General features: G+C 42.2%; 1 protein-coding gene across 3 annotated transcripts in view; it reads left to right on the top strand.

Annotated features, from left to right (window-relative positions):
- The window catches only part of LOC116971859 (collagen alpha-1(IX) chain-like), a 55196-nt gene that overhangs the window by 24479 nt on the left and 4910 nt on the right, over window positions 1-25807 (top strand). For all 3 annotated transcript variants that reach the window (XM_033019019.1, XM_033019020.1, XM_033019021.1), the window contains exons 6-24: window positions 688-765; window positions 3384-3467; window positions 5064-5117; window positions 6164-6217; window positions 7983-8036; window positions 8121-8174; window positions 10700-10753; window positions 10873-10926; window positions 11061-11114; window positions 14763-14816; window positions 16004-16048; window positions 16131-16184; window positions 16268-16321; window positions 16425-16478; window positions 17072-17143; window positions 17244-17279; window positions 18503-18547; window positions 18636-18668; window positions 23836-23982. In XM_033019019.1, the coding sequence (XP_032874910.1) occupies window positions 688-765; window positions 3384-3467; window positions 5064-5117; window positions 6164-6217; window positions 7983-8036; window positions 8121-8174; window positions 10700-10753; window positions 10873-10926; window positions 11061-11114; window positions 14763-14816; window positions 16004-16048; window positions 16131-16184; window positions 16268-16321; window positions 16425-16478; window positions 17072-17143; window positions 17244-17279; window positions 18503-18547; window positions 18636-18668; window positions 23836-23982 (1134 nt within the window). The remainder of the gene's footprint in view (window positions 1-687; window positions 766-3383; window positions 3468-5063; window positions 5118-6163; window positions 6218-7982; window positions 8037-8120; window positions 8175-10699; window positions 10754-10872; window positions 10927-11060; window positions 11115-14762; window positions 14817-16003; window positions 16049-16130; window positions 16185-16267; window positions 16322-16424; window positions 16479-17071; window positions 17144-17243; window positions 17280-18502; window positions 18548-18635; window positions 18669-23835; window positions 23983-25807) is intronic.

A 25807-nucleotide genomic window follows, 5' to 3' on the forward strand; every position in this document is an offset into this window, starting at 1 on the left:
CATTGGGGGATGTTGCAGTCAATTCTTTATGGGGAGAGGAGCAGATACGTAATGTTAGTAAAATTCCCTCTTTATATGTCAATAATATACAGGTAAAGTTGCAAAATATTTAACTATTTGTAACTCATTTAGTTCAAATGGCTGAAATAGTTTGATTATTCTGTGGTTATACAACATATTAGTCATCTACAGAAATGTTAGTTATCAAGGGAAATGCTGGAAAGTTGATCTGTTCACTGCTTGTCATTCAGAGTGTTAAGCCAAACCAGTTTTTGTCATCTTTGTACATGTGTACAGTGGTGCAGCTGTTAGAACTGCTGATTCACTGCTCCAGCAACCAGGTTCAATCCTGATCATGCATTCTGTCTATGTGGAGTTTGCATGTTCTCCATGTGACTGAGTTTCATTTTGGTGCTGTGATTTCCTCCCATGTTCTAGAGGTGTGTGGATTGGCAGGTTAGTTGACCACTGTAAATTGCCGCTACTCTATAGGTGTGCAGTAAAATCTGGTGGACGTTGACAGGGATGTGGATGAGGAGGTTAAAGAGATAATAAATTAGGGAATGGGGTGTTCTGTGAGCTGGCATAGACTGGAAGGCCGAGTGACTTTCTTTTATGTAAGGAAAACTAGAAATGTGAGTGTATGCTTCTCTTCAGATTCATCTGACTACTTCTTTTACAACTCAGGTGGATGTGCAACAGTTCAAAATCTATAGCAATGCCGGCAAGGCAGCTGATGTAACCTGCTGTGAGCTACCTGGTGCTGTAAGTACAACCCTCACAGAGTTCACCATCGATGGGCATATTCCCTCTGCCCAATCATGAATCTGCAAACTCTTCAAATTAAAAAAAAAATTCACTGTGATTTACGTTCACTTCTTGTTTAAGGTCATGATGTGAACCTGCATTGTCCTCATGAGTTTTTTAAACCAGGCATCTGATCACAAAGGTCAAGTCCTGAGTTAGGGAACAACCCAATATTTGGAAAGAACCCGATGTTTGGGTTTCTTCCCACATCCCAGAGATGTGAAGGTTGGTGGGTAAATTGTCCGCTGTCAATTGCCCCGGGTCTGTAGGGAGTGGTAGAATGTGGGGGAAGTTGATGATAATATGGAAGAATTAATGGATTCATTAAGGATTCATGTAAATGGGAGATTGTTGGTCAACGCGACCTCTGAGGGTCAAAGGCCCTGTTTTCATCCTCTGAGAGGATGTCCATCAGGGCCGGATTTACGTATAAGCTTCACAAGCTTAAGCTTAGGGCCTCGAGATCTAGGGGGGCCTCGGCAGGGCCGGATTTACCTAGAGGCCTCATAGGTTGTAGCATAGGGCTTCAAAATCTAGGGGGCCTCCGGCCAAGGTGTTTTTTTCCCCAGAGTAAAAAACATCCTGAGAAAAAAAAATTTGAGCGCTATCAGCGTTTCCACTTTGACGGAAATTATTCCAAATTCTGGTTTGGGCCCGGTGGAAATTTTGGGGAAAAAAATAGCGCAGTTGGGGGAAGCCAGTGACGAAGTACCGAGGCAAAATGACGCTGTCTCTCCGCGCGTGCGCAGTGGGCCTGGGCGGGTTCAGATCTCCATTTGCAGTCCACACAATCACCTCGATGCCTCGTGTCTACTCCAGGTAAGTAGTGGAATATTGCTTTGCAGGAGTGCCCGTTTCTTAGGGCCGGGGGAGTCTGCGGCGCAGAGTCGGAGCCTCGCTGAGTGGGAGGGTGAGTGAGGGGGAGGGAGGGATAGAGAGGGGGAGATGTGAGAAGGGGAAAGGGGTGGTTGAGACAGAGAGGGAGGGGAGGGGGAGAGAGAGAGGGGGGAGAGAGAGAGAGGGAGAGAGAGAGAGGGGAAGGGGAGAGGGAGGAGGGAGAGAGGTGGAGGGAGAGTGAGGAGGAAGGAGGGGGGTGGGAAAGGGAGATTATCTTTAGTGAGATTGCAAAATTAAGGTAGGTTTTAGAGCAATTATATTTTCTCCTCCATATGAATAATATCACACAATTGGAACTGCTTTCTTTTCCTTGATAACAATACTGAAAAATATGTATTACATAGTTTGCGACTTTCATTTTGCATCATATGTTTAATGTGCACACACTAACACAGTTGAACAGTAACAGGCAATCAAATCAACACACAAAATATTTTCTAAAAAAAGGTTTTATTTACTGCAAAAACTCACAGTTTTTTTTTTTTGCAGTGTTTGCATGTTCCTTTATAACATTTTACACAACATTTTACAGTACAATTTGATTATTAAAACAAGGACAGCTTCAATTCTTGATTTAAAAAAAAGTGTATACAACAATGATGCCAATCATCCCATTCCAACCACTCATTACTCTTGACGCAACGAAAACTATTTCTGAAATATTGGTCATAAATGTGGTGCAGAAATTGCTCCAAAATAAGGCTCAGAATGCACCAGTGAGCATCTAAAACCCCAGCTTCCAGGGCCCTTAAGAGGGTCCTGGACCCCAGTAGCAAGGGTCTTTGAGCTTCAAGCTTGTGATATGCGCTGTGTGCACTTATTTCACATCAAATATTTGTAATCCTGCCATGCCACACCTCCTTTTTGAAAAGCTTCGTATGGGCCTGGTGTATAATATTTTTGACACTGTCATAGGCCTTTCTTACATTTGCTGTCACAACGCACTGTAGTCTCTAAACAACACTTCAGTAATTTTCCTTGCCCTCCATTTCAGAATAATAGTGTTTTAAGCCGATAACTCGACACTAGCACTGGCAATAAACAAAAAGCGCAGCTTTCCAGCCCATTGGCCACACTCGGCTGCACATCGGTGTCAATCTGGTGGACTCTTCCATCTTCCTCTCGTCGTGGGGGTGGTGGATTGGGAGGAGCCTCACAAGTGGAATAGCCTAGGGCCTCTCTTCATCTAAATCCGGCCCTGATGTCCATATAGAACTCCCGTTTTTCTGTTTAGTTCTCCCAACACAGGCTGGCTCCAGAACATTGTCCACATCAGAATCACCTGGCAGACACAATAAGTCATGTCTAGGATAGGCCCCATCCATCGTCAGCCTTTTCAGTCTGAACTAAAATGTTGGTGATTCTGCCTGTGGACCCTCCACGCACCCACCTGTGTTTCACATCCCTTTTATGCTCATGTGCATCAAAAATCAATTTTTCTCAGATTTAAAATTATTAATTGGGCTAGCCGCTTTTACATTTTGTGGGGGAAAACTGATAGGGCACAATACATTCTAATCTCTCTTGAATGACTCTCTTTTTAAGGTGAATGGCTCTCTTTTTGCACTGAACTTCCTTCTGCGAGAAATTACTTTTTCAAGGGGCTAGTAAAATTGAGATTTTTGGTTGCAAACTAAAAATGGTTACATTATTTTTCTTTTGAACTTTCATTTATGAAGTGCGGAAGATCTGGGATAGGAGGCACGATGGAATGTGACTGTGTATCTTCTGTGGTTGATTTCTTGGGATTCTTTGGGCCAGAGGTAAGTCTCTCCCATTTCAAGAACATTTTCCAAGAATAACCTTAGTAAAGCAATTAATAGCTTGCAGCATTGTGTCAACTGATATAGGAGAGTAAGGTACATGGGATCCATGGTGATTTGGCAGATATGATAGCAAGGTTTAACACACATTTAAACAAGCCCATGGTCGGGCAGGGAAAGGAGGGATTTAGTCCATGTTCAGGCCAATGGGATTAGTTTAATTTGGTCTCGTAGTCGATCAAGCCTCTAAGCTGAAGGGCCTATTCCTGTGCTGTTTTATATTCTAATAACCATTAGAAAGGCTTGTGCTGGCCAAGCTGAAAAATATCACAAACCTCCTGCTGGACCCTCTGCAGTTTGCATATCAGGCCAATAGATCTGTGGATGACACAGTCAACCTGGGCCTGCACTTCATCCTCCAGCACCTAGACTACCAGGGGACCTATGCGAGGATTTTGTTTGTTGATTTTAGCTCTGCATTCAACACCATTGTGCCAGAGCTACTACACTCCAAACTTTCTGAAGTGCCTGAACCCCTCTGTCGGTGGATCACCAGCTTCCTGACAGACAGGAAGCAGCATGTGAGGCTGGGAAAGCTTGGACCCACAAACCCTCAGCATAGGAGCACCGCAAGGCTGCGTACTCTCCCCTCTCCTATCCTCTACCTGCACCAATGACTGCACCTCCATTGACTCCTCTGTCAAGTTTCTCAACTTTGCGGATGACACAACCCTGATTGGACTGATCCAGGATGGGGAGGAATCTGCCGACAGGAAGTGACATAGCTGGCGGCCTGGTGCCATCGCAACAACCTGGAGCTCAATGCTCTTATGGCAGTGGAATTGATTGCAGACTTTAGGAGAGCTCCCCCTCCCCTCACCCCACTCACCATCAACAACACCACAGTCACATCTGTGGAGTCTTTTAAGCTCCTGGGAGCCATCATCTCCAAGGACCTTAAATGGGGGCTACCATCGACTCCACAGTCAAAAAGGCACAACAGAGGATGTACTTCCTGCGGCAGCTGAGGAAGCACAATCTGCCACAGGCAATGATGGTCCAATTCTATACGGCCATCGTAGAGTCTGTCCTCACCTTCTCCATCATGGTCTGGTTTGGCTCAGCCACCAAGCATGACATCTGGAGGCTGCAGCGAATCATCCGATCAGCTGAGAAGGTTATTGGCTGCAACCTTCCCTCCATTGATGAACTGTACACTGCAAGGGCCAGGAAGCGAGCGGGTAAGATCATCTTTGACCCCTCTCACCCTGGCCACAAACTCTTTGAATCACTTTCCTCTGGAAGGCGACTCCGGACTGTTAAAGCTGCCACAGCCAGACATAAAAACAGTTTTTATCCACGAGTAGTAGCTCTAACCAAAAATCTGTAGCCTCCTTTTGCTCTGGTATTTTACTTAATTCACATGTCTATACAATAATGTTTTATTATTAATGTTTAATGTGTCATTCCTAAATTCCTTGTATGTGAATACTTGGCCAATAAACTTATTCATTCATTCATTCATCTTGTGCATACATGTTTTTGCATTCCGTTTTCATGAATGTAAAGGTACTGAGGTAAACATAATTGTTACAGGTTTACCCAGGTGATAAAGGCAATCATGGATTTCCTGGAACTCGGGGAAGGAAGGTAGGTTCTAAATCATTATGAGCTTGGAACATTTACTTATACCCTGTTACAATGGGGAAAATAAGTCGCTTGGGCCCCATTCAATAGGTGGAGCAGGCCACAAATGCTGATTTGGAAACAAGTTCATCCTGCAAGACTCAAGTGCTTCACCCCAGCTTGTAATGTGTTTTGCTCAATAGTATGCATGGCTTGTAACACATTAACACATTTCCCAACAACTGGATAGATGTGTCACACTGTACTATCCTCACTGACTAATCCAAGCTTTGCCAATAAGAAAACATTCAATTTCAGGGGCTGTCTATCTCTCCCTCAGATGCCAGTGCATTGAATTGCTTACTCTGTACTTGGATTCATCATTCAGGTCCCAGTGTTGCAAGTTTGAGTTTAAAATGATTTAAAAAAAAAAATTTACATTGTCTGGTTATATTTAATCATTTTTTATAGTTTGCAAGTACTTTTAAACACTTTAAAAATATATTTAGACAGTTATTTTTAATGCTTTGATTATCAAGGCCTTTGACAGTGGCGAGCTGTCGAATGGCCTTCAAGGTGGTCCTGGGGCAGGGCTTCAGGATCCACAACCCGAGGCCTACTCTTCCTCTCAGGCACTATCGGGTCAGCTTGGTCGGTCCTCAACATCTAGATCCAGTTAGTTTAGCAGGCAACCATTAGATATTCCATGGAACATGCCCCCACAATTTACCCCCTACCCTGACCCCTGGTCCCCCCCCCCCCACCCACCACCCTTAGCAGTGGACATGCAATGTACAAAATGAACCACTCTTGAATACTCATGAATCCCTCCCTAGTAGATTCCCTGAATCACATCTTTTTTGGCAGTAGATTCCAAATTTTAACAATATTCCAAATAAAGTGGATGTTAAAAGTGTAGTAAAAGCACTGATGGTGTGATTCCAATTTATTTTTATAGGATTAAGCAGAAAAAGTTGTCTGACTAGATTTTTGGCACCGATTTATGAAGTACATGATTTTTCATTCATATTTTCAATAGGATTTAAAATGAAATGATTTATGTGTTGTAGGGCTATCAAGGTTTTAAGGGTGCCCAAGGAAGGAGAGGTGATCCAGGACTAAGGGTAAGTTACAATTAGGATCCTAAATAAGTATCCTCCAGCAGGAAGAGACCATTTACAGCAAAGACTGAGACATGTTATTTCGGCTGCATTCTTCAGCTCTGATGGAAAACCGCGGAGAATTGGGTGGCTGATTTTAGCAATTGTGATCTTAATTTCTATAGTTTTTCTTAATGTAAAGCTCGATATTACCTTTAATTGTTCATAAAGGAAACTACCATTGGATTATTACATTCCACCAGGTGGCGCCAGCAATGGCTGCCTTGCCAACAGTCTGTCATAGAAACATAGAAAATAGGTGCAGGAGTAGGCCATTCGGCCCTTCGAGCCTGCACCGCCATTCAATATGATTATGGCTGATCATCCAACTCAGTATCCCTTCTCTCCATACCCCCTGATCCCTTTAGCCACAAGGGCCACATATAACTCCCTCTTAAATATAGCCAATGAACTGGCCTCAACTACCTTCTGTGGCAGAGAATTCCACAGATCCACCACTCTCTGTGTAAAAAAGTGTTTCCTCGTCTCCGTTCTAAATGGCTTGCTCCTTATTCTTATACTGTGGCCCCTGGTTCTGGACTCCCCCAACATCGGGAGCATGTTTCCTGCCTCTAGCGTGTCCAAACCCTTAGCAATCTTATATGTTTAAATGAGACCCCGTCTCATCCTTCTAAACTCTAGAGTGTACAAGCCCAGCTGCTCCATTCTCTCAGCATATGACAGTCCCGCCATCCCGGGAATTAACCTTGTAAACCTACGCTGCACTCCTTCAATAGCAAGAATAGCAAAGAGGAAGAAGCTTGGACTTTTTTTGCCTTCCATCACAGTGACAAATGTGTCTTGTTGCTTTTTTTTTCCGTTTGACTGTATGGTAATTCTCAGATCAGTACCTTAATTGGTACGTGACAATAAAATACCTTTGAAACCTTTGAAACACTCTGTTTACATATGTATATAAACTCTGCAGTGTTTGTGGAATATAAGATACGCAGTGGTACAGCTAGCAGAGCTGCTGCCTCACAGCTCCAATGACCTATGTTCAATTCCAACCTTTGCTGTCTATGTGGAGTTTGCATGTTCTACTTGTGACAATGTGGGTCTTCTGATTTTCTGGTTGCCTTCCAATTGCCAAAGACGTCTGGGTTGATAAGTTAAGAGGCCAATGTAATTAGCCCTTTGTGTGGTGGAAACTAGGGGGAGTTCATGGGAATGTTGAATAATAAAATGAGTTGAGAATAAGTTAGCATTAGATGGTTGGCACATAGTCAGTGGGATAAAGCACCTATTTCCCTGTTGTACGAGTTTATCCTTACTCAAGTTGATCTGAAACCAATCTGTGATAAGGCTCCTCCTGAGACCCCAGGCTATAAGGAATACGTTTCTGATAGTTTGCATTTTGTCTTCATTTGTCAAAGCTGGTGGTTGTGCAACAAGGAAACCAGAATCTGTTTCATTAGAGTAATGTGTAAAATACATATTTGATTAGGGAACAGTTTAGGATTGTTCCTTAATATATTTTACCTTGCTTTTGGAGATTGTATTTTTAGCATTGAAACAAAGGAATTGTAGAAACAGAATGAAAAAGAGTAAAAGTGTACAACCTAGGGTAATTCAGGGAGGAGTTAAGTAAACAGTACAAGGGGGAAGTAAATCGAATTCTCAAAATTGGCTACAAATATAGTGTGGTTAATTTTTATTAAGTTGTAAAAAGCTGAATATCTTGATTGCACGGTTACAAGACAATCCTTCTATCATTTATGCCTTCCAGGGAGAAGAGGGTGAAGAAGGTTCTCATGGAGATCCGGGTTACTCAGGCGCTATGGTACATCCCACTGCCCATAGGAATTGAACTTTGCTTGTACTTGATGTTGCAGGAAATCCTATTAAAATTGCTTTCATATTATAGGGTCTTCCTGGTCTTCGCGGAGAACCAGGTGCTCTGGGAGAACGAGGGCAAAAGGTATTGAGAAAATATTGTACTAATAATTTATCTAATAATTTATCAATGTCCCAATGCTTCTTGAGTGCAGACGGACTGATATTAAGTCATTGTAAGTTTGGTAATTGTAGTAAGGGTGACAAGTAGAAGACCTTTCAACCAAAGTTCAAAATAACTCCTCAATATGCAGAAATTGTCCCAATTAACCCATCATAAACATTTGTGATTGATAAGGCTTAAAAAAAAGGCAGGATTTTTTCATATTTATTTTAATAATCTCTGAAATCAAATTAATTGCAAAGATACTTAAATCCTCCCGTATGATCAGAATTATTTACGGGGAACATCACGCTCTGATTCATCTTTTCCAATGATTCATTGGGAAATGATTCACTTTGACTTTCTTTGAATTCCACTCTTGGAGATTTAATTAGGCTTCTGCTGGCTTTACTGAGGCCAACATTTTTCTGCAAAGAAAATATATGGATAACATATGTTTATATAACCAGGTAAAAATAACAAAATAGCGATTAAAAATGTCTCAGTTTGTGATATAAAATAAATGCAAAGTATTAAGCATGAAATGTCCACAGCGATTTATACAGGTGACCCCCATGTTTTCAAGGTAGGTTGCTTTTATAGAGAATGATCAGTATTGTGATTTTCCACAATTGCAAGCCACGTTTTATGTGCATGAGTCAGAAAATGGGAGTTGAAAGAAAAACTATTTATTTACTTGTTTTTCACAAGTGCTGTAAGAGCGTATATTATTCGGCATCTCAAATCTTTCAGGAGTGATCTGTGAATTCTGTAAGGGTGGATTTCCAAATGGATGTAAGATGGGGGTTGATTGTACTCACAACTACAAACAAAGTAAGGTAGACAAAAGTGCTAGAAAAACTCAGCGGGTGCAGCAGCATCTATGGAGCGATGGAAATAGGCAACGTTTTGGGCCGAAACCCTTCTTCAGACTGATGTAGGGTAGGGAGAAGAAAGGAAAAAGGAAGAGGAGGAGCCCGAGGGCTGAGGGAGAACTGAGAAGGGGAGGAGACAGCAAGGGGTACCGGAAATTGGAGAATTCAATGTTTATGTCGCTAGGGTGCAGACTGCCCAAGCAGAATATGAGGTGCTGCTCCTCCAAACGTTGCCTATTTTCTTCGCTGCATAGATGCTGCTGCACCCGCTGAGTTTCTACAGCACTTTTGTCTACTTTCGATTTTCCAGCATCTGCAGTTCCTTCTTAAATACAAACGAAGTAAAATGTACTTCAATATTATTCTTTGATAATTGGTCTTTGAAAATTGACAAAGAGGAGGCATTTATAATGTCCAAAATTCCTCAAATGTACAAAATATCTTGCGACAGAAGAGGGAAACATTCTGCGGGAGTCAGGACTTGCCCTTGAACTTGCACGATACTGACCTGCTATAGCTCTGATCTCTTTGAACAGTCGAACAGAATCAAGACACTGATTTAAGGCCTATATCTGTACATAGTCATGTCATAGTCATACAGCACATGAACGGGCCCATTAGCCCAACTTGTCTATGCCAACCAAGACGCCTCATCTAATCTATTTCCATTTGCCTGCATTTGGCCCGTATCCCACTCATCCTTTCCTATCCACGTACCTGTCCAAATGTTTTTGAAGTGTTGGTATTTTACTTGCCTCAACTACTTCCTCTGACAATTCATTGCGTTTACCCCACACCCACTGAGTGAAAAAGCTGCTCCTCAAGTTCCTATTAAATATTTTCCTCCTCATCTCAAACCTATGCCAGTTCTTAATTCCTATGCCCTGGGAAAAAGATTCTGTGCATTGATCCTATATTTTTTCCTGAGAGAATGAGTACATTATACACCTCCATAAGATCACCCCTCAGCCTTCTGCATTCCAAGGAATGAAATCCTAGCTTGCCCGCTCTCTCCCAATAGCGCAGGCCTTTAAGTCATGGAGTCATACTGTCAGAAAGTCCTGCACAGAGGTGGAAAAACCTCAGTGGTCGTACTCATTGGGAACTCCTATAGGTATTGCCAGTGACATGGGAGCAGTCACCAAGAGTGCGGGTTATTTGAGAAAGCATGTAACATAAAGGACAAAGTGAAAAAAATGACCTTTCAAATTCCTGAGGTTTAATTCATTGAAGAGAATAATTCGGTTCCTATGGGATTTGGAGGTTAATTTCAAATTTTACCCTGCAGTGCAGGATTTGCCAGTGAAATCCTCATTTTAAAAACACTTGAAATTCTTCTACCATTGATATCAAAAGATATTCTGGTGGTCAATTGAAATGGCTTTCATTATCTTGAAGTCCTTCAGATAAGTTTTGGTTGATGAAAATGTGTTCTGTTTTACATGTTGACAGCATAAATCATATGATGAGACATCAAAAAGTGAGATAATAGTTTTACTTATTTTACTTATTTACTCAGTCTGAAGAAGGGTCTCGACCAGTACCATCACTCATTCCTTCTCTACAGATATGCTTGCCTGTCCCGCTGAGTTACTCCAACATTGTGTCTATCTTTGCTTATTTGCCTTACAGGGGGCTGTCGGATATATGGGCACACGAGGGGAGCCAGGAGTCAAGGGTGAGATTGTAAGTATCTCAGTAAATGTAATCAATTATGTCAATCTCACATTAACAAGGACTTATTATTAAGAGAGCAGCAGGGTTTATAATGAATAGTATAGTGATATTTTAAAGTTCATTTTAAGGGTGAAATAGGAGGATCGGGTGAAGAAGGCAGTGGAGGTTCTTCTGGTGAAATGGTAAGTGAATCTTCAAAAAATCATTAGTTTAGCATAATAAACACAAGAATATTATCTATTAAAAATAATCTACAGACTCAAGTCACTGGTGAATTTGTTTGCAAGACGATGCTAACTATACTTGTTCACAATAGGGCTCTCCAGGTGACCCAGGTCCACTAGGAGCGCAAGGCATTCCAGGATTAAAGGTGATTGCCAACACATCACTGGCCTTTTTGAACAGTGTACCAAATGTTACCCACATGGAGGAAATCGATACATATTATTGCTTTAAACAACTGCTGCTGGATAAGACCAGATCAATTAAGAGTTGGTAGTGTTTAATTGTAACGTGCAATGGCAACTGAACAACGAAATTCCCGCTTTCTGCAGTTTTACACACCCATTAACGCAATAACATGCATAAATATATAATAACTTAATAATCAGTAACACTCGGTAGCCAGATCAGAAATAGCACAAAAAAGTTCATAATTGTTATGCAACAAGTAACACTAACTCTAGGTGATGAGACTGCGACTATTTGGTTTGGGAATTTGAGAGCACATAAACGAGGTATTAATCTATGCAAGCTTATAGTGAACAATGCTGAGTGGAACCCTAGTCAGTGGCAGGCGGCTCCTCCGTACACAGCACGGCTTGTAGTTTCTCTTGGCACTGGTCGCGACCCAGCCCGAGGGCAAAGTCCCAACCACTGAGCACCACCCAGGCTGTGCTGCTATACACTTTCCTTATCAGCGAGATGTCACAGTAATTCATGGTAAATACATCAAAACGCATCTGTCTGCGAAATATAATTACTCAAGGTTGCTACAGAATGTTCACTCAAGGTTGCTACTGAATGCTCCCATTGTTTGGCTAGAATCCACTGTAGCTCCGTAGCCATTCTCTAGTTGCTCTCTGTGTTCCATGCTGTCCCTTTAACCCTATTCATCCAAGGAATTATTACTCAACATGTTACATCCTAAACATTTCATTATAATAATGCAAGCAAAACAGAGACCCGAGTAGATTATAGTTGCTGTGGTACGGTTGTGGTTAGTGTTGTGCAGTGTTCAAGAGCCCGATAGTTGTTAAGTAACAGCTGTTATTGGACCTGGAGGTAATTGTTTTCAGGCTCCTGACCTTTCTTCCCAATGGAAAAGCAAGATGTAAGTGTGGTCAGGGTGATGTGGGTCTTTGATATTAGATGGTTTTATGAATCAGTGCTCCCTAATTCTCTTCAGTGGCAGGAGCTCAGTACCTGTGCTAGACCAGGCAATGTCCACTGCTTTCTGAAGCATCCTTAATTCCTGGGTGTATAGGTTACTGAACCAGGTCATTGATGTAACCGGTATGCTCTCTGCCGTATACCTGTAGAAGCTCAATAGAGTATAGAGCAACATACTGAATTCCCTTAACCTTAGACCCAAGCAGTCGTTCCAGGTGCAACAGAGGTTTACCTGCATCATCTCCAACCTCATCTATTGCATCCGCTGCTCTAGATGTCAGCAGATCTATATCGGTGAGACCAAGCGGAGGTTGGGCGATCGTTTCGCCAAACACCTCCGCTCGGTCCGCAATAACCAACCTGACCTCCCGGTGGCTCAGCACTTCAACTCCCCCTCCCACTCCGTATCCGACCTCTCTGTCCGGGGTCTCCTCCATGGCCAGAGCGAGCAACACCGGAAATTGGAGGAACAGCACCTCATATTCCGCTTGGGGAGTCTGCATCCTGGGGGCATGAACATTGAATTCTCCCAATTTTGTTAGTCCTTGCTGTCTCCTCCCCTTCCTCAGCCCTCCTGCTGTCTCCTCCCATCCCCCAGCCATCGGGCTCCTCCTCCTTTTTCCTTTCTTCGACTTTCAAACTCGCATGGTCGACACGTGGTCCTAGTAGCAATGTTACAACATTTTGAGATTTAAAAAATCAAGTCTGTAATTTATCCCATCAGATAAAGCATAAAAATAAGTTTAATTTGACACCTAATTCACTTTCATATCTTCAGTATTAAAAAGGTTATGGCCATTTTCATACTCGGAAATTAGCACCTTGTTCCCTATTGCTTTTCCATTGACTGAACACAAAAGCTGTGATCGAGGACAGTCAAATGGCCATAACTTTCTTAAAAATTAAGAGAACTGACAGAAATTTTCAGTTATTATAGAATGAAGCATTCTGAAACAAATATGAAACAATCTTACTTAGATGACTTGAAATTAAAGCATATCATTAGTTAGTTACCTAATTGTAGCTAATTAAAAAATTAAATTACTAGATCTAAACATCTATCAATTTCTTAAGAATAGATTAACATTTTTAAATAGCCTAAGTGTCCAAATAACATTCACACAAGAATTCACAATTTAACATAATTTTTAAATCTCAGTGTCATGGATTTATAGGCCAAATGGAAGGAATTTAATGTTTAATGCCTGCAAATTAATGGCCATTTAAATCAACTTGCGAGTGGGTTTTTCTGGAACGCGATCATTTGGAACGTTGCGGTTTGCGGTGATTCAGACTCCCATATCGGCATGAAAAATACTGCCGGTTCGTATGGGGACTAAATCACCGTTTCGCAACTTAAAATGTGAACTCAAGGCATCTTAAGAAACACTTTTATACATAAAAATAAACAGCTTTCTTTTACCTGTCACCTACGTGAAATCCGTCCCTGTTGTATGATTTTAAAATGACTCCAGCGCTGAACTTGTCGGGCGATTAAAAAAAAAGACACAGAACGGCCGTCGGAACAATTCTTCAGCAAAAGCTTGCACTCCGACAAAATATAAACCAGGACAAGGTAGGAGAAAACCGCCTTTTAACCCCGCACCCCCCCCCCCCCCCCCCTCAAACGCGCCAAAATCGCACACGGCCAGTGGCAGAACTGCAGCGCTGCTGAAGGTAAGTATTGTAACATACCTAGGTCCTAGGAGGTTCTATGAGGTCACCGGAACTCTCCTTCACGCTCGAGGGAAGTTCCCGAATACTTGTGGCCTCAACTAGGTCGCTGAAAAATTTTCAGTATGTTGAAACATTTCTCGCGAGTAAAATTTGGTCGGCATGGTCCTTTTTAACTCGTAGTGCAGTGGAGTGGAGTCGCTATGTAGTTACAGGCAGTCGAGGGCAGCCGTAGGCAATCTCCTTCGTTGACCGGGCATTTTGATTGGCTCATTGGAGTTTTCAGGACCAAGGAAAACCGACCGGCAGTTAAATTGCCCGTTAAGTTATTATACTTCTTAAAAGTGTCTCCACCCCTTCTCTCCCCGTTCTCCCCCCTTCTCTCCCACGCCTTCTCTCCCACGCCTTCTCTCCCCCCTTCTCTTCCCCCCTTCTCTCCCCCCTTCTCCTCCCCCCTTCTCTCCCCCCTTCTCTCCCCCCTTCTCCTCCCCCCTTCTCCTCCCCCCTTCTCCTCCCCCCTCTCCTCCCCCCTTCTCCTCCCCCCTTCTCCCCCCCCTTCTCCCCCCCCCCTTCTCCCCCCCTTCTCCCCCCCCCCTTCTCTCACCCCCCCGGGAATAAATCACATCTCCATCGAGCTAAGAGATTAGAAAAAGTTGTCCCCCCTCACCTCCCCACATAAAACAAGCTAAATAACACTAAAACATACATTTAACACATATAAACAAGCAACAAAAGAAGGAAGGGACAGACAGACTGTTGGCGAGGCAGCCATTGCTGGTTTCAACTCTGTTTAAAAAATATATAGTTGTAGATTTAAATCAGGTATTAGCAGTGAAGATATTTACAGGGATAAGCTTTGCACACCAACGGCTTCATTTGTCCTCATTTTTTTAAATGTTCCCGTGTCACTGAATTGCTAACTTTTTTTTCTTTTAACCTCCAAATGTGACAGGGATTCTCTGGAGATTCAGGATTCTCAGGAGATGTGGGTGATCCCGGATATGTGGTAGGCCTTTGAAATCCCACACTGCTTACTCTGGCAATATATTTGCTATAGAGTGTGAACAGGTTTATGATTGTTACTTCAGGATTCATGTAGTTATGATCTGATGTAGTATATTACTAAGGTGTTGAAAATAAATATTGAAGATAAAGCAAGTCATATGAAAGAGTTCAAAATTGCAGACACTGGGACCCCATGAACCACATTGGACTGAGCCACTTGTTGTGATTTACCTGGGGAATGTTTATCTGTGTGTAGGGACGTGGGATATATTAAAGAGCTTCCATATTAGTTTTAATTCAACCAGTCTGAAGAAGGGTCTCAACCTGAAACATCCTCTATTCCTTCTCTCCAGAGATGCTGCCTGTCCCGCTATTACTCCAGCATTTTTTGTCTAACTAGTAGGAAACATTATTTTAGATATGGTTTTGACTAAATATAGCATTTTCCTGGATTGCAACCACTTTGTAAATCAAGGAATACCAGTAGTATGCAATCTAATCATGTATACAATATGGAGATAGTTTGCAGCAGAAATTAAAATAAACCCTGGTAAAGCATTCTCCTTCAATACCAATGCAAGTTTGACTGTGCAAGAAGCCATGGTTGATGCTACAAACATCGACTTTGATTGCAGCAGAATTGTAAATGTTTAACCTCCATTACAAATAATTTACAACTCTGTTGCAAATGATCCTGTCGTGGCATGTCTTAAATATAGTGTATGTTTTTTTTATATGAATGATGGGGGATCTTATATAAACTTACAAAATTCTTAAGGGGTTTCATAGGCTAGATGCAGGAAGATTGTTCCCGATGTTGGGGAAGTCCAGGACAGGGGGTCACAGTTTAAGGATAGAGGGAAATCCTTTAGGACCGAGATGAGAAAAACATTTTTCACACAGAGAGTGGTGAATCTCTGGAATTCTCTGCCACAGAAGGTAGTTGAGGCCAGTTCATTGGCTATATTTAAGAGGGAGTTAGATGTGGCCCTTGTGGCTAAAGGGATCAGGGGGTATGGAGAGAAGGCAGGTACGGGATACTGAGTTGGATGATCAGCCATGATCATATTGAATGGCGGTGCAGGCTCGAAGGGCCGAATGGCCTACTCCTGCACCTATTTTCTATGTTTCTATATTGACTGTCAAATACAAGTTACACATGTAATATTATTTTATGTCATTTTCTAGGGATATCCAGGATCAATAGGGGAGAATGGGATTTGGGGCATTGAGGTAAGTCGGAAGCTTGTGGTTCTGATTCATTATCACATAGGCATCACAGGCCTGAAGCTTTTTTTTTTAATGTCTTCCTTAGGGTTCATCTGGATTTGCTGGAATCCCTGGTACTGATGGTTTTCCAGGTGGTGATGTAAGTTGAAATTATTATTTTTTTAATGTTTTAAAAGAAAATGCACAAGGGAAAGAAAAAAAAATCTTATTATTTGACTTCAGGGCCCTCAAGGAATCCCAGGAATACAAGGTGAAAGTGGACAAATGGGACCAAAGGTACTTTTGCAGATCTAATTCTGCTGCGTATTACAGCTTTGGATCTCTTAGCTCAGATATTGTCTTATTAGAGGGATTTATATTCTCTATAATTTGCACCTAGGGAGAAAGAGGAGATCCAGGATCCAGAGGACCACAAGATCCACGTGGCATACCAGTAAGTAAACATTTTATTGCAAAATATAAAATATTGTGCTGGCTCTTTAAAATCCCATATCTAGTAGTTCATGCTTGAATTTTCTGTCACTTTTCCCAATTCCATTAGATGTCATAATAGAGGAACAGTAAATACATGTTGGTAACAGCTCCTTATTAAAAGTTTAATTTTATCCTTTTGAATGAAACTCTTATTTAAAAATATTTGCTGTGACACACCATATCTCAGGTGGTAGAGTGGAGTTGGATTTCTTCCCAATGTTTGGAGACTAGGTGTACTAATTCAAACAGGAAATTGGATCATGTTGTCCCGTATCCAACCTGCTGCCTGTATCTAATCTTTGCTGCTCTATGGAGACTTTCGTAATGTAGGCCCTACTGCAGCAGACATCCCATGAGGCAGATTGGTCTGTCAATGGCTACTGGGTCTCAGTGAAACCTGAGGCTCTGAGGAATATGAAGATTTAAAACATTGGCTTCATTATTTTGCAAACAGTGAGAAATTGCAATGTAACAAATGATTAATGCAGTTTTTTTTGCCCTCAGGTTTTTTTGGGCTATTTAAGGATGATGTTTTTTGTTCTTATTCCCCAGGGGCCAAAAGGTGATCCAGGGGATCCTGGAATACCTGGGAAACCAGGATTCCAGGGGGTGAACGGCTTCCCTGTGAGTACATTTGTCATTGACCTTTCTAGGTGAATACAAAGATTACAAGACTTTTCTAGCTAAATACAAGACGTATCTCTTTTTTTTTTTTTAATTACAGGGTCAACCAGGTGAAATGGGCCCTGTTGGCCAGAAGGTAAGAACTTAGTGATGGGTGAGAAAGGAAACCTACCAGCCACATTGGCCTGATGTCAACATTAACTCTTTACCAGGTCTTCCAATGGAATTGTGACCCTCAGGCCTAACAGAACAATGTGTAGGACATACTGTATCTCCCAGGGTCAGGAGCAGGATCATGGTTCTAACAGCCATCCCTGAATGCCCTGAGTACCTGCAACAGCAGGTTAAGCTGGTGATAAGGCCTGTGGAAATCAGAGACATTTAAAACTGTTAAAAGTGAAGTCAAAGACGTTTCATAAATTTTACATTTTAAATCTACGAATCTCAAAACATATTATGGATAGTCACTAAACTAAAGCAAGATCATGTTCTTAAAAGTAACTTCCCTTCCCTGTTACTCCCAATTCTTTATCCTGCAGTTCCTCTTGAAATTAAAAAGGTTTCAGATGTTGGCACAGCTTGTGAGAGGCTCTTCCCAGCTCTAAGTTCTCAAATATACCATGTGCCACTGAAGCTCAGGTGAATAACATGTTTTTGTAACGTCCCCAGTTTTTATGCACTTGATCATCTACATTTGGCTAGTTGGGTTGCAAGATTAACCCAACAATCATCAGCTGATGCTACTGTGCTGCCAGACTAATGGAAATGTTTAAGAATCATTGGGATGAAGCAGACTATCCACCAACCTTTCCCCCCTCGCAACCTTTGCAGCACAGTTCAAGTTCAAGGTATAAGTGAGAGTGGAAATGCGTATATGTTATGGCCCTGTCCCACGGTACAAGTTCATTCCAAGAGCTCTCCCAAGTTTAAAAAAAATCAAGCTCGTAGTAAGCACGGAGAATGAACGTCGGAGTACATCGGAGCACGTCGGAGGTCTGGGACGTCTCTTAGCGGCTCATAACGCTAACGGCAGGTACTTGGGAAGACTCGCTAACGGCAGGTAAGCACGGGAAGACTCGGGAAGATTTTTCAACTTTGAAAAATGTCCACGAGAGCCCCGAGTACCGACGAGTGGCCATTACTGTAAATCTCTGAGTTCGAATCGGGGCAAACTCGGGAGAGCTCTTTGAATGAACTCCTACCGTGGGACTGGGCCATTAGGCAATGAACATTGCAAGCATTCACTGCATAGCCAGATGCCTTTGGTATAGTTATAGTCTTTCTCCAACCTTTTAAGAATGAACAATCAGGACTTTTTGTGCTGTCCGAAAATGATAACTTTACAAATCTCTTTATCAGGGTGAGCCGGGAGAAGTTGGAACTAAAGGAAGATCTGGACCCAAGGTATTTTGTACACAGTAGACATAAGATCAACAAATTCTGTTTGAAATGCTTCAGTTTTATACATATTTATTTTTATTTCTCCATTTAGGGTGGCCCAGGGGATAAAGGTGACAAAGGAAAGGTTTGTAATTACATTTTCAAGAGAGGTCCCATTAGGTATAGACATTAAGAATTATAGAGCATAAATATTTGCATTGCAGTTTGGTATTTTAAAAAGTTCAGTTGGAATTATCCTGTAGGAACTTCCTGCAATAAAATGTTTGTTATTGTGTCTCTGCCATGAGAGTCTAACCAGCTGCCCTTCAATGCCCCCACTATCAACACCTTATGGGCTGCCACTGAGCAGAGGCTCAATTGGTCCAGCCTCATTATAGTTTATGGCTCTAAGAGGTTAGAGGTATTCCGCAGCCATTGACTAACCTCCTGGCACCTTCAGGTTTTTCCACAATGTGCAAGGCATAGGTCAGGAGCATGATAAACCAATGAACTGATAGTGGACTTTGGAAGAGGAAGGACGAGGACTCACATCCTCATCAAGTGGATGGTGGAGAGAGTCAAAAACATCAAATTCCTGGGTGTGCATACTTCCGAAGATCTTTCCTGGACCCAGCACACTGATGCAAATATAAATAAAGCACATCAACACTACTTCCTGAGAGGATTAAGGAGATTCGGTAGGTCAAAGAGGATTATTTTGAACTTCTACAGGGGTACAGTAGAGAGCACATTGACTGGTTGTATCATGGCCTGGTTCTGCAACTTGAATGTCAAGGAGCGGAAAAGACTGCAAAAAGTTGTGAAAACTGCCCAGTCCATCACCGGCTCTGACCTCCCCACCATCGAAGGGATTTATCGGAGTCGCTGCCTCAAAAAGGCAGCCAACTTCATCAGAGACCCACACCATCCTGGCCTCACACTCATCTCACCACTGCCATCGGGAAGAAGATACAGGAGCTCGAAAACTGCAACATCCAGGCTCAGGAATAGCTTCCTCCCTACAGCCATCAGGCTTTTCAACACTACAACCTCAAATAAGCTCTGAACTACAATAGACTATTATTATTATTATTATTATTATTATTATTATTATTATTATTATTGCACTACTATTGTTTTTTGAGTAAGTGTGTGTGTATATATGTATATGTGTGTATGTGTATATGTGTGTATATATATATATATATATATGTGTGTGTGTACTTGTGAGTATGTGTGTATATTTACACACTGAACTTTTTTCTCTCATTTATCATATTGTTTACAGTGTACTATGTTTACATATTCTGTTGTGCTGCAGCAAGTAAGAATTTCATTGTTCTATCTGGGACATATGACAATAAAACACTCCTGACGTCTCTCTTGACGTCTCTTGATCCATACTTTCCATTCGTCTGGATATGTGCAAGTCCAAAAACACTCAAAAAGCCTGTCATCATCTGGGATAAAGCAGCCCTCTTGATTCACACCCTGTCTACAACTCTAATCATTAATTCCTCACTTCCATCACTGGTCCAGTATAGCAGCAGCATGTACCATCTTCAAAGTCTACTGTAGCTACATGCCAAGGGTATCTTGACAACGCTTCTCAAACCTATGATCTCGATTACCAAGAAAGACAGTCAGCGGGCACAAGGAACACTAAACTTGCAGATCAGAAGCTCTCCTTGTGTTTAAAGCCCCTGTCCCACGTACGTGTCCTTGGCACGCTAATTACGCGACCTCGTGGTTGCGTTGAGGCGCGACGGTCCCACGAAGGTCGCGCGAGACTTCATGCGTCTGCACAGCCGTCTGGAGCGTGTGATGTCATTTGAAGATGGACACAGAATGCAGGAGCAACTCAAGACCCAAAGTCATATCTCGATCAGTGGTCCAGAACTCTGCCTGCGAGCCTAGTAACGTATCCACTGTGCCATAGCACCTGTAGGGCACTTAAACACGTAGCAGATACATTCTTGAACGATGGGGGAATTGGTAGCTATGGGAAGCTGGCACAGTAGAGGAGATGAGATATGGGGCAGATCGGCCGTGATCATACTTTGTTCCATTACTATGGAATGGTGGGGCAGGTTTGAGGGACCAAGTGGTGAACTTCTGCTTCCATTTCCTCGTGTTCCTATGGGATGCAGTGAACAAGGGAGAGGATTCATTCAGAAGATTGAAAGTAACCAGATGCCAAATATATAGCAAGAGAAACAGAGTCAACGTTTCAGGCTGAAGACCTGGAATGTTAACCATATTTATTTTTTCCACAGATGCTGCTTGATCTGCTGAATGTTTCCAGCATTTTCTGCTTTTATTTAAGATTCCCAGCATCTGCAATTATTTTTCTAAATTCCAGGTGCCAGGTTTATTCACTTATCAAATGATTAAGTTCATTAAAGACAATAGGCAATGGACAATAGGTGCAGGAGTAGGCCATTTGACCTTTCGAGCCAGCACCGCCATTCAATGTGATCATGGCTGATCATCCTCAATCAGTACCCCGTTCCTGCCTTCTCCCCATATCCCCTGACTCCGCTATTTTTAAGAGCCCCATCTAGCTCTCCCTTGAAAGTATCCAGAGAACCTGTCTCCACTGCCCTCTGAGGCAGAGAATTCCATAGACTCACCACTCTCTGTGAGAAAAAGTGTTTCCTCGTCTCCGTTCTAAATGGCTTACTCCTTACTCTTAAATTGTGGCCCCTGGTTCTGGACTCCTCCAACATCGGGAACATGTTTCGTGCCTCTAGTGTGTCCAAGCCCTTAACAATCTTATATGTTTCAATGAGAATATCCTCTCATCCTTCTAAACTCCAGAGTGTACAGGCCCAACTGATCGATTCTCTCAGCATATGACAGTCCCGCCATCCCGGGAATTAACCTTGTAAACCTACGCTGCACTTCCTCAATAGCAAGAATGTCCTTCCTCAAATTAGGAGACCAAAACTGCACACAATACTCCAGGTGTGGTCTCACTAGTGCTCTGTACAACTGCAGAAGGACCTCTTTGCTCCTATATTCGATTCCTCTTGTTATAAAGGCCAACATGCCATTCGCTTTCTTCACTGCTGCTGTACCTGCATGCTTACTTTCATAGACTGATGTACAAGGACCCCCCGATCCCGTTGTACTTCCCCTTTTCCCCTTGACGCCATTTAGATAGTAATTCCAAAATTGATGCCATTTAGATAGTATAATACATGCCTAGTAGTGCAGGACTTGCTTATCAGTCTTACTTTACGGTATGAATGGTATCGTTAACCAGTATCAAATGGGATCAGTACTTCCTGGAGCATTATGTTAAAGGTGAAGAGGTTTCAAATTGGTGTGACTGGCCTCGGAAATCATATTCTATATTTTGCCAAGAATTAAGACCTCAGGGCTCCCAAATTATCTTTATTGGGTCCAAATGTGCAAACAAAGTTGGCTGCATTGTCAGTGTTAGAAAGATGGGTGTATGCCCCGTGTCAAGTTAAGGCAGAGCTCCTCTTCGTGCCTTGATATTGAACTTGGGCTTTCTGTCAGACTTCCCAGTGCATCAAGCATTTTGCTGTGGATGACCTTCAAACTTCTGTAATTGCCTCACTGAAATCTTTACCTTATCCCCAAACCTCCCAGGCACCTCCGCCGGACCTGTTTACTGTCCCGCCACAGGTTACACCTGTCCAGCATCTGGCTGCATCAGTTCTCCTTCTGTATTATCTAAATTGTCAGCATCAATGTTTGTGGATGCTCGTGTGAAGCTGAAGTGTCTTCTACATCTTTATCACTTGGCTGTACTTCCATTCGCTTACTGCCACTCGCAGTACCAGGGGTAATTGGGTGGGTATTAGGTTTGGGGCTCGGGAGGAAACATTAATCGATACAGGTTATAATTCTGAGAACAACTTGGTGATTGGATGTGACAAGGATGATTCTAATATTTGGTCTTCAGACCAACGGTTGGCTTCTCTTGAGCAACATTTCTCCAAATAGTGTCTGGTGTCCGATCAAGACATTCTGGCAAGCTATTTGCCCTCTTCTTTGTCCCTGCTACCTCTTGTTTTGCATCACTGTCACTTGCAGGGAAATGGGTAGTGTATCGAGTGTAGTAACGAGATGTGAACATGACCAGAGTGGTGTGGGTCTTTGATAGCTGCAATTCTTGAGTTAATACTTTTTGTAGACCCCTTTGATGGTGGAAAGGTCAGTACCCTGGATGGACCAGGCAAAGTCCACTACTTTCTGAAGCCTTCTTCATTCTTGGGCATTGGTATTACTGAACCAAGCTATAATGCAACCAGCCAGTATGCTACGCACTGCACACCTATGGAGGAAAAATAACAGCAATTAGTAACATTTCAAATTTCCTCAAACATAATGCTTCATTGAGGACACAAACAACATTGCTCATAACTGTCAGAGAGAGGAATGGAGAACTGTTAATCGGGGGAATATAAACATGCTCAATGGCACCATGGAAGGAATTTTTCAGAGAAGCACAAGAACATTAATGGGACAGAAACTTTCAGGGGATTAAACATGTAACACTAATTTCAGGCACCCGGGCAAAAATCCTGAGATTCAGGGTGCAGCATTGAAAATTTGGGTAAATGCTTGTTCTACAACACAAAGGGATCAGCAGGGAATGATGTGGAGAAAAGGAGTTAAGGAAAAATTTAAGGGAAGGATTGACTGGAAAAATGGGAATTCCAGAACAGAACAAAGCAAGAGTAATAATTTTAGGGAACACTTCCATTTAAATCTATCTTGGGGAAGCTTGAGGCTTATTCCCCTGTCCCACTTAGGAAACCTGAACGGAAACCTCTGGATACTTTGCACCCCACCCAAAGTTTCCGTGCGGTTCCCGGAGGTTGCAGGTGTTTGCCGGAGGTTGCAGGTAGTGGAAGCAGGTAGGGAGACTGACAAAAACCTCCGGGAACCGCAGAGAAACCTTGGATGAGGCGCAAAGTCTCCAGAGGTTTCCGTTCAGGTTTCCTAAGTGGGACAGGGGCATTAGTGTAACTGAATGAAATAGGCAATTGCAGTATCTAACTTCTGTAACTTTGCCAGTGGATCTTGACAGTCTCTCAAACACAGAAGCAACAGCACAGCATGTTTATTCCAAGGGCCTCTACAGACCAGCAAGCATTTACTCAAGTGAATCTCTAGCTAACAATCCCTAAAGCCATTGTCGACCCCCACAGCTGATAATAAATACTACAGTCGTGTTAAATGAGCAGCTAATGTTTGCAGTTGAACACATGACTTGTTGGTTTGCATATTAGCTTCGAGCTGTTAAATGTTATTTCCTATTTGTTTTACTTTAGCCTGGTGTACGTGGTCCACCAGGACCTGTTGGAAGTCCAGGAAGTGGAGGTGTACCTGGAATACCTGGCCCCCCGGGATTCCCAGGACCCATCGGAGTGACCGGTCAACGTGGTCCAAGAGGGGAACCGGGACCTCTAGGAATACATGTGCGTTCAAATGGGTCGCATAATAACTCTATGGAAGCAGCATTCTGTTTAATCTGTCTCTGCCAAAGAATAACATTCAGGCTATTTCAATGTTATGGCCCTGTCCCACTGTACGTGTTCATTCAAGAGCTCTCCCGAGTTTAGAAAATAAATCAAACTCGTGGAAGCACGTAGAATGTATGTAGCTGGTATGTCGGAGCTCTTAGCGGCTCGTAACGCTAACGGCAGGTACTCTGGAAACGCAGTAAGCTCGGGAAGACTCGGGAAGATTTTTCAACAGGTTGAAAAATGTCCACGAGAGCCCCGAGTACTATTACCATAAATCTCCGAGTTTGAATCGGGGCAAACTCGGGAGAACTCTTGAATGAACTCGTACAGTGGGACAGGGCCATTATTCTTCCTGATTCCCTTTTCCAGAAGTATAACAATCTAACCATATTCAGTTGAAAGAGTGGGACTGCCAACATACACTACCTTAATCAGTTGTCCGGCCTGTGCTCAGTATAACAAAGTTCAGTCTGAATTAATTGAAGAAACTCTACTGCACTTGTCAGACTCTATTTTACATGTTATTTCACATCTACTTTGTAAAGAGGGGCACAGATTAACTACTGCAGCATGTCAGATGTAACCTGATAAATGTTCAAAATTATGTACAAATTTATCAAACCTTTTCCAGTTGACGAGTACAATTCAGTTCTAGTACAATCATTTTTATTTTACTCTGTGAATGTAATCTGATAACAAATGAAAGATTTTAAGTATTTAATGCATGAATTAAATTGTTGGGCATAAACTTTTCTTCTCAATATGGTTGTTATCTTTCCCATTTGTTGGCTGGCACTAAAATTTTGGACCCATTATTTCACTTCTGAAAACAAAGGTGTCAATCTCCAAAGGTGATCCTGGGATCGAATAGTTGCCAGTGGTGAATAAAAGGATTCTGGCCCTCTGGTGATGAGTACCATCCTCCTGGTGCCCACACAGGTCTAGAGTGTCAGGCCAGTGGGTGAGATTAGCAGTAAACAACATTATGATTTGAGACTCAAGTAAGGTCATAAAGACCAGGAGTAGAATTAGGCCATTCGGCCCATCAAGTCTACTCCGCCATTCAATCATGGCTGATCTATCTTTCCCTCCTAACCCCATTCTCCTGCCTTCTCCCCATAACCTATGACACCTGTACTAATCAACTGAAAAAAGATGAGATATTCTCACTTCACAAGTGTTCCGGCTTGGAAAAATCATTGGATGGAAATGTAATTCCATGAACACAGTCGGCATAAGGTCAATGAAATAAAGATGTGGTACAAATCCCATATATTTGCAATGCTCCCATGAGACCAAGTCACCCACAAAGATCTTCTCCTAATATGCATTTATAAAACACGATATTTTGCATTCTGATAAATAAATAAAAGTACTTTATTCTTTAGTGTTCTCTGAAACAAATAAATGTAGTGTAGAAACTGCAATTTGTCATAACAATTTAACGTTCAAGGGGGTTCCCGCAGAGTATAAACAAGATCTAGGGGGTCAACAGCTAAAATTAAAAAGTTCATAGCATATTAATATAGTTACTAAAAAAAAATTGCATTTCTCTGATGTTTCTGAGGAATCTGTAGTGAGTCTGAAATCACAATATTTCCTTAAATAGATAATAATAGAATTAGAATTAAATTATTGTCATTCAGACCTTTCGGTCTGAACGAAATGTTGTTGCCTTGCAGTCATACATATAATAAAATACCAAAACACACAATAAACACAAACTTAACATCCACCACAGTGAGTTCACCAGGCACCTCCTCACTGTGATGGAAGG

Source organism: Amblyraja radiata, chromosome 4 (assembly GCF_010909765.2).
Source record: "Amblyraja radiata isolate CabotCenter1 chromosome 4, sAmbRad1.1.pri, whole genome shotgun sequence".
NCBI classification, from domain to species: domain Eukaryota; kingdom Metazoa; phylum Chordata; class Chondrichthyes; order Rajiformes; family Rajidae; genus Amblyraja; species Amblyraja radiata.